At 33.3% G+C, this 13,879-nt stretch overlaps 2 protein-coding genes across 2 annotated transcripts; both read right to left on the reverse strand.

Annotated features, from left to right (window-relative positions):
- Positions 1-358: 358 nt before the first annotated feature.
- Positions 359-3,656, reverse strand: LOC131943565 (uncharacterized). The gene is made up of 4 exons (XM_059303767.1): positions 3,253-3,656; positions 2,962-3,066; positions 2,740-2,790; positions 359-1,754 (listed from the first exon to the last, which is right to left on the reverse strand). Exons 1-4 carry the CDS (start codon positions 3,460-3,462, stop codon positions 1,104-1,106), a joined length of 1,017 nt encoding a protein of 338 aa, XP_059159750.1. The 5' UTR covers positions 3,463-3,656; the 3' UTR covers positions 359-1,103.
- A 184-nt stretch (positions 3,657-3,840) lies between these two features.
- On the reverse strand, positions 3,841-12,433 carry LOC131943557 (uncharacterized). The gene is made up of 4 exons (XM_059303738.1): positions 12,374-12,433; positions 7,947-8,088; positions 4,380-4,506; positions 3,841-3,947 (listed from the first exon to the last, which is right to left on the reverse strand). The coding sequence occupies exons 2-4, from the start codon at positions 8,052-8,054 to the stop codon at positions 3,841-3,843; spliced, it is 342 nt and encodes a 113-aa protein (XP_059159721.1). The 5' UTR covers positions 8,055-8,088; positions 12,374-12,433.
- Between the last annotated feature and the right edge of the window lie 1,446 nt (positions 12,434-13,879).

Consider the following 13,879-nt stretch of genomic DNA (forward strand, 5'->3'; position numbering starts at 1 on the left):
AACACGTATGTTTTAGTAGGTACTTCATTCAGTGGAATGAACACGTATGATTTCTACACTGAGAGAATTTAGTGACATAATTGGCCGGTCTTGTTACACTTTTGATTTCTAGCTATATTACGGAAATATTTAAACCATATAATTAAATGTATACACATACCGTATAATTAGTAATTAACTAAATATTGCTACGAATTGATAACACTTTACGTGAAACTTTTACACTCATTTAACAACAACAAAGTGTAAACGCGGTTAAAAGAAATAAATGTGTATTCTTTTTATGAACCCAAGTTTATTACTCAATAAGACAACCTTTTAAAGGATAAGTAATAGAGCAGTGTGATGATCACAATATTTAAATAAAAACAACGCTTGATTCAAACCAACATAACTTCTATGTATCAAAATATTTTAATCTATTACGATGCTCTTTAAAACAAGTTGTCACACAGAAGTTTTTCTAACTATAATTCAATCTCAAGTATTAGTGTTAAATCAAAAATTATAATATAACTGTGTTGATATATTTTAGTTATTTTATTATTAAAAAAAAAAAAAAAAGATTATTAATTTACTAAGGTACATTTAAGAGGTGCTGGACAAAGAAAGGGCAGTAATACACATAATTCCGGATAAGTAGGTCTATATAGAATGCATGAGTGAAAAAGAGTTGTTGACTATTCAAATAAGAAAGCTGAAACATAATTTTTGAGTACTACATAAAATCGACGAGAAATGGAAAATTGGTGCAATTTTTCAGGGAGGTAAATTCTTTTATTTTTTATAGTAAATTAAATTTAGATGGGTTCCTGACTAGAGTAGGTGGAAAATGAATGAGCTTAATTAATGTTAAACATATAGTTCAGAATGTGGTATATCCCGGACAACATTACAGTTGAAATAACTTTTTGAAACTATGATGACTACAAGCTGACCAGTAAACCACCTTTTATTTATAAAGGTACATAGTAGACATAAATACAAAACAACACTGAAAATTGCAATATTAATTGTAGTTTTAACATTTGTAAATATTTTATAGCATTTAGTTAGTTTTCGCACATAAAATAAAAGACAGGTAATGTAAGCCTTTTATTACATTATTGCTGGGCGCATTTATTAAAAGGCCAATCAGTATCAATAATTTTAAACGTCTTTCCCTGGTTTGGTAGTTGAAGAATTGCTTTCAATAACTTAGTCTGTTGCTCCTTCATATTACCAGCTGAGTCAGTTTCATTATCAAACAAAACTGCTCTTTTGTTACAATCTTTGTACATGTTTGCAAATATTCCTGTTTGCCTCTCACACCAACTTTCAAACTTTAAGGAAGGATTTTGTTTATAAAACTCATCTCCTCCGCACATGACAATGATGCAATTGTTGTAAAATAGTTTGCCTTTATAGTTCTTTTTTATCTCTTCATATAAAGAGGCATCATTTTCTGAACCAAATCTAACCAAATAAATTAACACATGAAATGTATTACCCTCAATAACTCTAAAGAGAGGATCATAAGATCTTTTAAATTGGGGATCAGCTTTTCTCATAATGGAGTGTTGGTAACTTTTAGGCAGAGGATCAGTGACTGTAAGCTTTACGTCATCAATTTTAGTGCTAAACACTTCAAAGATTTTAGTTTGATCACTGATGTGGGACCTTCCAAACCTGGACCTTCCAACGATTGAGTTTCCTGTAGATGTTTTCCCAACTCCATCATCTCCAGCAAGAATCACATCAATTTGTATGTTCAGCTGTAATAATAAATTCATATCAATTTGTATGTTCAGCTGTAATAATAAAATCACATTACTTTGTATGTTCAGCTGTAATAATAAATTCATATCAATTTGTATGTTCAGCTGTAACAATAAAATCACATCAATTTGTATGTTCAGCTGTAATAATAAAATCACATTTTTTAATTTATTTATTTATTTAATCAATTACGGCAACAATAGTAGGCACGAGGGCCTTTATTTCACATTGGCCGTTTTAAATCAACAATTTAATAACAGCATTTAAAAAAAGCATTTGCATATTACCGACATAGCAGTAACATAGCACTAAACATGTGGAATAAAGAAATAATATTACATAGTTATAATACAAAATTATATAAAATAAGAATATAAGAGATGAATGAGAAATGTTTCAATGAGTCAATTATGTGTATGTTCAACTAGAATAATATTAAGTAGCTCAAAATCCAAAAACTGTTTACAAATTTTTTCCCCTCATAATAGAAAATTCATAATCTGTGTAAGAAATCATTCCCAACATTTAATCTGTAAGTGATACACTAACTTCTATTACAGAGACTATAAAGAAACATTGATTTAAAAAGTATTTTATTTGTGTCATTTAATTTGAAAACATGCTGCAAATGCTTAAAAATAATTTAGAATTTGATAGTCATGATTCAAATTGTAGAACAGGTAAGGAACTGATTCACCTCAAACCCACCCATTAAACATTCAGTCAGAATCACAGAGTTTCAAACTCTAGAATGTCTACAGATTTTCCTCCAAAGTATAAAATATAAAGTAGGCTGTTTTTTGTTTGGTTTTTATTTTATTGAACTTTGAACTTCCCAAGGGACATCTAGGTATCTGTATCTCGTGTGCTTGCTATTTTAAGTATATTTTTATTGTGAAATAAACTCTGGTAAGTCAAATTGATGGTTATAACAATTTTTTGATATTATAGAATAAAAAACAATTATGGTTGAAATCTTACATTGATTGTTTTCCATTGCAGTTTGCAGAGACTTTCTTTCATAGTTTCAAACTGAAGAATATAATAAAAGTCTTATTAAAAAAATGCCTGCTTCATATATAGAAAAAATTAGCATTGTAAAACTAGCTATAATTAGTCTGAATTACAATATGAAACAGGCATTATCGGTTTTAATTAAAAGAAATTTTAAAACATTACAGACAATCATAAAGTTGTGCATACCTGCATTACATTTTCTTTACGTTTTTCCAAACCTGCTTGAAATAAATCTTTGGATTGTTCCAACTTCACAAGATGGGAAGAAAGTAAGGTGTACACAACCTTAAACTAGAAAAAAAGGTCTAAAATATTAAACATATGCTATTCAACTATATACTAGGACAGCTACTCAAGGTGACTGTTTAAAAAATCTTAACATAATTATGATTTTGCCACAAACAAGTAAAGTACTAGTACAATTTTCTAAAGGCCATTATTTTAACTACTTAGTTAATTAGGCAAGTATATACCTACATTTTTCTCAGATTGTGCAAATGAACTGTCAGCTTTTGAAAAAAATGTATTTGTAGATTGATGTAAATCTGAAATCCTATCTGTTTCCTTACAAAAATCTAGTTTTAATGCACTAGTTGCCATGTTACAACTTTTAACATCTAAGCTTAAAGTGTTTAGAATATCTTCATTTGAATTCATTTTTCTTTCAAGCATTGTTAAGCCTTTCATTTTTGATTGTATAGAATTCACTTGCTCTTGTAGAGGTAGGATATTTTCTTTCAAAATCTCAATTTCTGTTTCCAATTTTTCTTCCTTTTCTAAAAGCAGGTTAATATTATGTTGTAGCTTCTTTTTATGCTGTTTAATCAATTTTGAGTTATTTGTTTCACTTTTTTAAGTTCTTCAAGCTGATGTTTTAAGCAAGACAATGCTTCCATGTTTTCATTATTAAATTTGCTAAGAAGAGTTTCTATTTCCTTTCTTAGTTCTGGATTTATACTTGATGTATTTATGTTTAGAAAAATGTATTTAAAATATTAAGAATAAAACATTGTCTGAATGAATAGAAGTTTAATTTTTATTTAGTAAAAATTAAATAGTTGGGATTTATATTGCTTTACCTTTGGTCTCATTATTTGATATAGGTATGCCAGTCTTTGGAAGATCAGATGGTATAGTATGATCTTCTTCGGCGAACTGTGCGGAAGCATGACCTAAACATGACAATACTAATAGTAGTAAATATTTTAGCCAACTGTACTGAATGTGGTTCTAACATGTAGCCTAAGCCAGTTACTTAAAAACAAATATGAACAGACTTTTAGATAACCTGGAAAGTCTGAGGCTATTTTTTTATTAATAAAACAATTATGTGAAACCAAAAAATAATCATTAAATATTAAGCGCCCTTATGTTACTTTTAAATGAGTTCATGCACTTAATATTCTATTTTAATATATGTTTAGTGCTTGGTAAGACAACAAGGCATAGTGCTGGCCACACTATCACTTCATACACCAAGGTCTATGAGTCAGAAGAACTCTACTTTATCTGCCCTATGTGTCTTGAGTTCGAACCGGACTAAGAAGAAGAAGCAGTTTGGTAATAATTAAATTATATCTACCAATGATGATAGTTAGATATACCTATATCAACAGCAAACACATCATAGGTGTCCACTAACTTGACTGTAGCTGTGTCAATCATGCTTCGAATAAGTGATAAATCTTTTTCATGGTGGCCTTCTATCCACAACATTGTATCTTGTTTAACCTAGATAACATACATAGATGACTTGTGTACTTTTTATATTTTAAACACAATATATACATTCAAAAAGAATATATTATATATATAGATAAATAAATAATATATATATATATATATATATATATATATATATATATATATATATATATATATATATATATATATATATACAAATACATTACACCAATTAACACCTTTAATTTTCTAGCCTGTACTAACAAAAAAAATGTTTTACTAAACAATTTCAAATGTGACATTTTTTTAGTTTTGTTCTGCAAAATGATATTAAGTAGCAAAACATTGGTAACTAAGGCCTATCTGATGATTAATTGATTTGAAAACAAGGATATCTGTGCCAGACTCAAATAAATTTGTTGTTTATTTAAAAAATAAAATAACTTTATACAATAAAACCAACAAAATGTGTGTTGAAATAATTTTATCAAATACATTTTTCCCAAAAACCTTGTCACAGAGGTAGTCTACAAAACAACAGTTTAAAATGTGTGTGTTTACTTGTAGTGCATTCATAATACTATGTATGAATACAGGCTACATACTACATACATTATACTTTATACAATGGCCACAAACATTTGCAGAGGGGGTGTATTTTGCCTACATCTATAGTCTGGCGCATTGCTTAGATGGCAGGATTGACCTCTGACCCTGAAACGTCACGCATCGTTTTCTGACGGTTTTTCCGTTTATTTTAGGGGTCCCATCCACGACAAATGAAAAAACTGTTTATATCGCAAATTCTCATCATTATTTTAATGCAAATTGCTAATAAAATGGATAATATGCCTTAGAATGCCAGAAAAAATCGCAAGATTCGTGGTTGTAAATAATGAGAGGATTTCTAGTGGAGCACTCTCCGTAAAAACTGAACCGCCGCCAAAAACGACCGACTAACGGGGAAAACGGCTCGACTAACTGTACATTAATATATAATTGATATATTTATCATGTATATTTACAGTATTTTTGATTACTTTTTCTAAAATCTTCCTCGAGGATGAGGTACCCACGCTGACATTTCTATCCGCTATTTTAAGTATCATGACGTCATTGTTACGCTAGTTGCCAGACTGAAACAACTAGTTTTTGTTTTTTACGGAATGAACTGTTAAGTCTAGTATTTTAATTATAAATCAATTATAGCATGTGTGGAAAAAGTAAAATTATAGACATTATTATTGTATTAGTAATTTTATTAATATATTGATTTTTTCTTCACTGTGGGCCGACCGTTGCTGCATTCGTGACCGGTGGTTGACCTCGTCAAAGCCGCGTGGCCTATTCGTTTATATAATCAGTGTTGCTCGTTCAGTGGCCTTTTTCAGAGCTAGGCCTAATTACGGGCGATTTTTAGACTTAATTGATTGGCCGTTAGCCTTTTTCATTGCTGCGTATTGTAAAAAATGCTCGTTCAGCGGCCTTTTTTTTGGCGCTAAATAATCTGTTTACGGGCATTTTAAGAGCGTTTATTTATTTATTTTTTAAGCTAGACGTAGATCTAGTTTAAAAAATATTTTTTATACAGCTGGCTGTCTAGCATGCCTGATATCCGAACTTAAAAAAAATGACCGAACTAAAAAAAAATGACCAGAAGTAGGGAAGTAGGTCTCTTTTTCAATTTGCTTGAAGAAGAGGGGGGGGGGAGAGAGAGAGAAGTGAAGACACCGACCATCTCGTGTACGCGTGTTCATTCTATGACGTGTACTGTAGGCCTGCTGAAGTCACGGTGACCCCGCGACCGTGGTGGGATTTTTCATCCGCAGGATAGTAAACATAAGCAAGCAATCACGCGAGTGACGATGTTTGGAGATTTTATTTTTAAAAAAAATCACATACGTCATGTTTTCAAGATGAAAAAAAATGTAATGTAAAAAAAAAGACACTAATACCATGTATGAACCTCAGCTGCCACACTGTTGACTCAATATAATGTGATTGAGTGTAAAATGTATTTGCATTTATAAACTATCTTAACTATTACTATCATATTATTTTATGCATATTTATTATTTAAAATTATAATTTGAAATAAAAATATTTATTATGGTCGTTTGATTTATGTAGGTGTTCATTATTTCTTAAAATGGTATGAATAAAATGTAGAGTAGAATTTAATAAATAATAAAATAACTAGATCTAAGTTTTATTATCAACCAGTTGCTTTTTGTTATTTTCCGGTGAGTAAATGACCTAAGCTGACCAGTGGCGGAACTAGAAAAAAAGAGCCACCCCGCAAAAAAATTTGTTGGGCCCCATATATATATATATATATATATATATATATATATATATATATATATATATATATATATATATATATATATATAAACTCGATACGCAAATAGAATACTCAATACGGGCTTGTTCGAAATTTGAAAAAAATTAAAATTTTCAGTTTTTTTTTAATTAAAACATATTACAACAACACATCATTTGTGTCAGTGCTATTAGTCTGGTTGGAAATTCTTTATTTCAATGTCTGACATGATGCTTCCCAATTTTCAAGTTGGTCAAAAGAATATGAAGCATGAAAGCTTTGTATGTGTAATGGTTTCTCGCCTAATGTTTATTTTTAAGTATTTTTTATTTATATTATTAGTTTTTAATAAATTTCCTTTTAGACTATGTCATTCTTTATTGTGAATTTTTTTAAAATAATAATTAAGAAAAGTAATTGCTTTTTATCTGTCTAGTGCAAAAAAAAAAGTTTCTTAATTAAGAGCACACATATTTGACTATTTAAAAAAGTGAAATAAATCATGGAAATGGTTTGAACGTTTGCCTATCTTTCACACTACAACTCATGTAGCTATATATGTTTTTTTTATGAAACAGAGTGTGTTAGCTACTGTAGAACGTCACTACTGTAGTAGATCTGTTTGTTTGTTTGTTTGTTTTGCAAAAAAACGTTTTTTTTTAATTATAAAAAAGTTGATTCTGGTCGGCTTTGGGCCCCTAAATGGCCTGGGCCCCCCCGCATTGCGGGGTCTGGCGGCACTGTAGTTCCGCCCCTGAAGCTGACGCAATTACCATGGCGGGAATTAAAAGCTCGTGCACACAAGTTCACGGCGTCATGTTATGCCGGTCCAGGAGCAAGATTCTTGTTTTGAATTCATTTTCCATTCTAGCTAAATTTTCAAATTCTCTTTTTTCTCGTCAACCGAATAAGCTAGATATTTAAATGTGGTGTCAAATGTTCTCTTAAGGGGTAAGGAACTTAATGGTGTATTTGAAATAACAGAATATTTTATTTTAAAAAATCCATAATTCAACCTAGTATAATTTAAGTATAAATAGTTTAGCCTATTGGCCCTAATAAAAGTCCTTGGATAACGTTGTAACAATTCATCAAACTTTCGAATTTTATAACGTGTAAAATAAATTTAAGAAAATGATAAAAAAGAACAGAAGGCTCGACATACTTGTGTAACATAGTCTTCGATTCTCCTCTGTAACAGACATTTCTCCTCATCTAAAACCTGCAGCTTTTGATTAAGGAATTTTATTTGTTTCTGTGTTGGGTGATCCATTTCAATAAAAATTTGAAAACTTGGACTGGACGCTCTACAATAGTAGGCTTTATAGTATTATTTATATTAGTGTAATAAAAAAAATAAGCATTACTTATTCTTAGTTTCTTAACTAATACAATATGCCTTAAGAGTTAAGAAACCTATTTTAATTTAGAAGGCCTATATTCAGAGGCGTATCCAGGTTTTCGTTGTAGGGGGAGCGAAAAGAGCAAAAAAAGGCGCAGAATTTTTAACACGTTCTATATACGTGTATTATATATATATATATATATATATATATATATATATATATATATATATATATATATATATATATTATATATATATATATATATATATATATATATATATATATATATATATATATATATATATATAATTACCAGCTGTATGTCATTACTTCGCTATGATGTAAAATAAATTGAAAGTAGCACTCTGAAGAAATGAGAAAAAACACATAATGTAGGCCGACAAAACAAAAATTGTATCAATCTAAACAAACAAAAAAAAATCTACACACACTGCAACCAAAAACAATGAACGTAACACAATCTGTTTTGTAATTCTTGTAAACAAGTTTCTTACATAATAATTCCTGGGAAATTATTTAAGACAAGTGTAATAGGGGAAATAATCGCTCTCTTAATATAAATATGTATATATCTGCACATTTAATTATAAATGTCAAAACAAATAATTAATTACTTAAGAATATAATTAAATTGCTTAACACTATTCGTTTTTACAAAATGTTTTTGTCTATAATCAGAATTTAATATATCGTCATCATAAATGCTAAAGTATTACAGCATAATAAAAGTTTTGAAAATCAGAGTTGGTATAGAACCACGCTTTTCGATACAATAGTAAAACATTCGAAACGAGAAAAATGGCCCGTTGAGGAAGGGTACAACGGGCGCTAGGCTGATAGTGCTGTCTCTTTTCTCTAAACTAAAACCAACCCACCCCCCCACACACCACCACCCATCCCCACCACCCCCACCCCCACACACCACCCCCACCCCCCCCCCCCACACACACCACCCCCCTCCCCCCCACACACCGCCCCCCACCCCCACCCCACACACCGCCCCCCGACCCCACCCCACACCCCCCCCCCCCCAAAAAAAAAAACATGTCTACCGTCCCATTCAACGAAATATAATTATATACTTTTTCCAGTGTCCGCCCCCTCCCAGAAAATTCTACCCCCGCCCCCGAAAATTTCAAGTACCCCCACCCCTCTCCGGGGAGGAAAAAGTCTGAAAGAAACACTGGTGTCGCGCTTAGCCACTACCCGAAGAATTGCATTAAAGAAATTGCAAGAAAACCACTTTTTAGATTAGACACATTAATTAGGCGGTAATTTTATTATAGAGTATCGATGAAGAAATTTCTTTTGAGTTAGGGAGGGGGGGGGGCTTAGACGTTCTTACGCGGGGGTGGGGCTTCGCCCCTACCCGAAGAATTGTATGAAAGAAACTCTTCACGCAAACCACTTAGATAAGACAAAATTTCCTTTTTATTCAATGTTTACTCTCCGGTTTGAGATTATTTTCTACTCTGTGCTAAATGTGTCGACGTCATACTTCGTTTTTCGAAATACTATGCATGTTTTTAATTTCCTTGTGTTTTCTCTAGAGCGTTCTTGTCAGACAGAGCGTTCTTGTCAGATAGACAGACAGCGAAACTATTAGTATTAATAACAGCCTACACTCTACACCAGGGGTCTCCAAACTACGGCCCGCGGCCGGATGCGGCCCGCGAGGCTGTTTTATCCGGCCCGCGGACATCTTTTTAGCTGCGGAAAAAATTACGGACCTTTTTTTTTTGTTTTGCCGTCCTCAGCAATAAAAACCCAAACATATCTGCCGAAACCAGTTTTTTTATTGTTTAGGTAGAAAAAAAAACCTACAATCAAACACACTGACGTCGGCATAATTCTTTTAAAAAAAAAAACTTTAGCTCGAGAAGCCGCTAGATATGTAGTGGGCTTTCATCCGAGCTATCTTACTTCTAAAATAAAACACGCTGTCGTCGGCACAATTCTTTGAAAAAAACAACAACAAAGTCTCTAGCTCGAGAAGCCGCTAGAAATATACTGGGCTTTCATGATGTACGTTCCTTCTTTTTGGCATTGGTTAGGGGCCCGAAGTCCGTTGTATATTTTCAATGTAAAATATGTGTTTGTGATTTTCGTATAGCTTCTATCCTGTACTATTCTGTATCCTACAAATTATCAAAAATAATATAATACTAGAAACTTAGGTTCTACATACGTTTACTTGTTTTTACTTTTACAAGAAATGTCATAGTAAGCTTGTAGTGCCTATACTTTGAATTATCTCCCCTGAGAAAGTTTTATAATTGACTTTTGGAAAAGTACCATCCCAAACTTCTGACGTACATCGGCGCTTTGTTGTCTTTTTCATGTTTTTTTCCCGAGCCGACCCCCATCCCACCCCTCTTTCTAGCATAGCAAGTATCGAATAGAGATAAATGTATCGTTTGTCAACTTCCTAACCGCGCATTCGCCACTTCAAATTTTGTCAGACACTAGCAAGCACTGGTCAGCAGACAATTTTTTACTTGCATAGTATTTGGTGCATCTGATTCACAGAACAAACAAGGTAGGATAATTTTTATATTGTTTAGAAAAGGTTAACCATTAGTAAATAAATAAATTGAACACCATTTATAGTCATTTACTGTTACCAAATGACGTCATTTAGGGGCGAGGTTCAGGCTTTTTGTGAGTTGTTTAAAAAACGTGACATGTTGTGGATGGCCCCTAAATCAGGAGGTTATCCAACGCTTGAGCTGACACATATAAAAAAAAACGTTTTTGTAATTATTACGCATCACGACGTCTTTCATCCGATCGCCATGAAAATTTCGGAAGCGTTTGAGTACAGCCCTGCAAAGGTTTCATGTTAGGCCCTACGACGCCTCTTACACTTAGCTAGGTCGTAACCAAGGGGTATCCAGCGTAAACTGAGGCCTACAGCATCTTTGGGCGTCGCATAATCAGGTGTTTTTTTTAAGCGATATGGTGTTTCACTATTTTTTTCACGTTGAATTCATTTATTTTTAGCTCTCATCGATGGCCGAGAAGAAGAAAAGGAAAATAGACGATGAGTGTCGGCAATTTCAAGAAGAATGGAATTTGAAATACTTCTTCATAAAATCCGGAGATAAAGCACTGTGTCTGATTTGCAATGAAACCGTGGCTGTGATGAAAGAATACAACCTGCGCCGTCATCATCAAAGCAAACATCAGGGTAAATATGCACAGTTGGAGGGTAAAGTCCGTGCCAAAACATATTCTAAATTAAAAAATCAACTCACATCTCAGAGGACGTTGATCAATAAATCCTCAAATGAAAACGAAGCCTTAACAAAGGCCAGTTATAATGTTGCCTATGTCCTGGCTAAAAGTGGCAAACCGTTTACAGATGGTGAAGTAGTGAAGGAATGTTTGTTGAAGGTGGCTGAGGAACTTTGTCCAGACAAGTCAAAACAATTTGAAAATGTAGCTTTGGGTGCAAATACAATCGCCCACCGTGTTGCAGACATGGGTGAAAACATTGTGACTCAAATAACGAAACATGCAAGCAAGTTTCGCCATTTTTCAATTGCAATGGATGAATCGCTGGACAGCTGTTCCACCTCTCAACTTCTTGTGTTCATTAGAGGCGTGAATGAAGAAATGAACATAACATAAGAGCTGGCTTCTCTACACAGCATGTATGACACTGTTACCGGAGAGGATATATTCAATGAGGAGATAACCGACTCAGAGTAAGCATAGCGTCAGTTTTTAGCAAATAAGCAAATACATTATACAGTTGCCTTAAACTTAACACCCCTCTTGCCAAGTGGTACTACCAGTAGAGGTTTTTTAAACATTGCAATGCATCGTAATGGTTATTTTTAGAATGGCAAACTGATGCAGCTTTTAATACGTGTTGTAAACGAGACACTACTAGACTAGTACAATAATGCTTAATTGCTGCATGAAAAGAAATCTTGTGATTTACATAGATGTGCCGCCCAAAAATATTTTTTTAACAAATATCATTGTTTAAAACTTTGAGTTTAAACCGTTTCCAAAAAGGCGCCACTTTGCTGAAAATGGCCAGAGGGGGAGCGGCCGCTCCCCCTGCTCCCCCCCCCCCCCTGCGTACGCTACTGCCTATATTATACTTATAAGTTAGAGGACTACTAAATTACTATTTATAGTATTTTTAGTTAGATATCACAAGCACTGTCACAATTTGACACAAATTAAAAACTAAATCCTCAATAAGAATTACAATAATAGGTCTATAAATATTATGATGGTCAAAGCTCTATCTATATGCCAGTCAAGCACAAAAAAACGACACGTACGCCTGTTCTGTGTTGGGAAATCCCCTGGATTTCTTTGCAAAACCGCTTGGCTTATATTCCAAAAATAGAAATCGGCGATTCCCGCTGTTTGTTGTCAAATCATCCGAAATTCTATATCTCGTTTGATTCAATACTAGACCACCTAATTTTACTTTGGAAATAGATTTATCGGCTGCAAGAGAAAAAAACTTATTTCCATTTTTACCTCCCCAGTGGTGTGACAACCAATATGTAACAAAAAAGTAATGGAAAGGAGAAGATGTTATATTTTAGAAGGCTTTTTTTTTAAATTACACTTAAATATTAAATATGTTGGTCTACATGTAATAGGCTGTCCATATAGATTCTAAATGTTAATACGCTTTAAGGTCAAACGTACAGTAGATTTTGGTTGTTCTAATAATTAATTCAGAAAATACATGGCTGTATTAAGCTGCATTTTCTTCAAACATAACTGTGTAAATCTAATTAAGGAACAATGCTCTCATTTATCTTAAGGTTAATGATTTTATATAGAATCAAGCTAACGATTAGATTTCTAGTCTTATGCAAAGAGAGGTATTAAACCTTATCTAAATGCGGATTTTGCGAAGCTAGAATAGCATATGTACAGGGGCGGAACTACAGTGCCGCCAAATCCCGCAATGCGGAGGGCCCACGCCATTCAGGGGCCTACAGCCGACAATAATCAATTTTATATAGTTTTAAAAATAATTTTCTTGCATTTTTGACTTGATGGTTGTTTTGTAAAAATATTACTGTAGCTGAGGTTGGATTATCTTTATTCTATAGACATGATCACAAGCTCTCGTGTATTCTTTTTCCCTTGGTTTTTAAACCATTGTGAAAGCCGAATCCTCTTTCTTCTGCAATCAAGTACAAGCAGAAGTTGGCACAATAGATATTTAGACGACTTTTGCTTCTTCATAGCTTTGGTTAGGAGCGTTGGTTGTGATTTTACAATGCAAAATATACTTCTTTGTCAGAGTTTCTTCCAGGCATCTCTTCGGGGGTCTCTGCCCCCCCCCCCTCCCCGAAGGATGTCCACCGCCCCCCCCCCCGAACGAAATGAAAATTATATAGAAAATATATACTTTCAACAGTGTCCGCCCCCCCCCCTAAAAAAAGTCTACCGCCCCCCCCCCCCCGAAAATTTCAAGTGCCCCTCCCCCCCCCCCCCCGGAGAAAAAAGTCTGAACTGCTATTCTGTACTATCCTGTATTCTACAAATAGTAAGAAAGAACATAATAACAATAATTTCGGTTGTATGTACGTTTACTTATTTTTGTTTTGGGGTCATTCATAAATATACGTCACGCTTTTTTTTGACGATTTTTAACCTCCCCGCTCCCCTCCGTCACACAATGTCACAAAAAGCCAGACCCCCCACCCCACCCCATTTTGTCAATAACAAACAGATCTACCACATT

Source organism: Physella acuta, unplaced genomic scaffold (assembly GCF_028476545.2).
Source record: "Physella acuta isolate Inbredline_101_S28 unplaced genomic scaffold, ASM2847654v3 ptg000462l, whole genome shotgun sequence".
Lineage (NCBI taxonomy): Eukaryota > Metazoa > Mollusca > Gastropoda > Physidae > Physella > Physella acuta.

What these genes read in the sequence shown, in the direction of transcription:
- LOC131943557 (XM_059303738.1), bottom strand. Translation starts at nt 8,054, where the DNA reads ATGGATCACCCAACACAGAAACAAATAAAATTCCTTAATCAAAAGCTG. An exon ending in TCGAAGACTATGTTACACAA is followed by an intron (nt 4,507 to 7,946) that starts GTATGTCGAGCC and finishes TATGTTATCTAG; the next exon opens with GTTAAACAAGATACAATGTT. An exon ending in TGTGTTTGCTGTTGATATAG is followed by an intron (nt 3,948 to 4,379) that starts GTATATCTAACT and finishes TGTCATGTTTAG; the next exon opens with GTCATGCTTCCGCACAGTTC.
- LOC131943565 (XM_059303767.1), bottom strand. Translation starts at nt 3,462, where the DNA reads ATGAAAGGCTTAACAATGCTTGAAAGAAAAATGAATTCAAATGAAGAT. An exon ending in GTAAAGAAAATGTAATGCAG is followed by an intron (nt 2,791 to 2,961) that starts GTATGCACAACT and finishes TATATTCTTCAG; the next exon opens with TTTGAAACTATGAAAGAAAG. An exon ending in TGCAATGGAAAACAATCAAT is followed by an intron (nt 1,755 to 2,739) that starts GTAAGATTTCAA and finishes TTATTATTACAG; the next exon opens with CTGAACATACAAATTGATGT.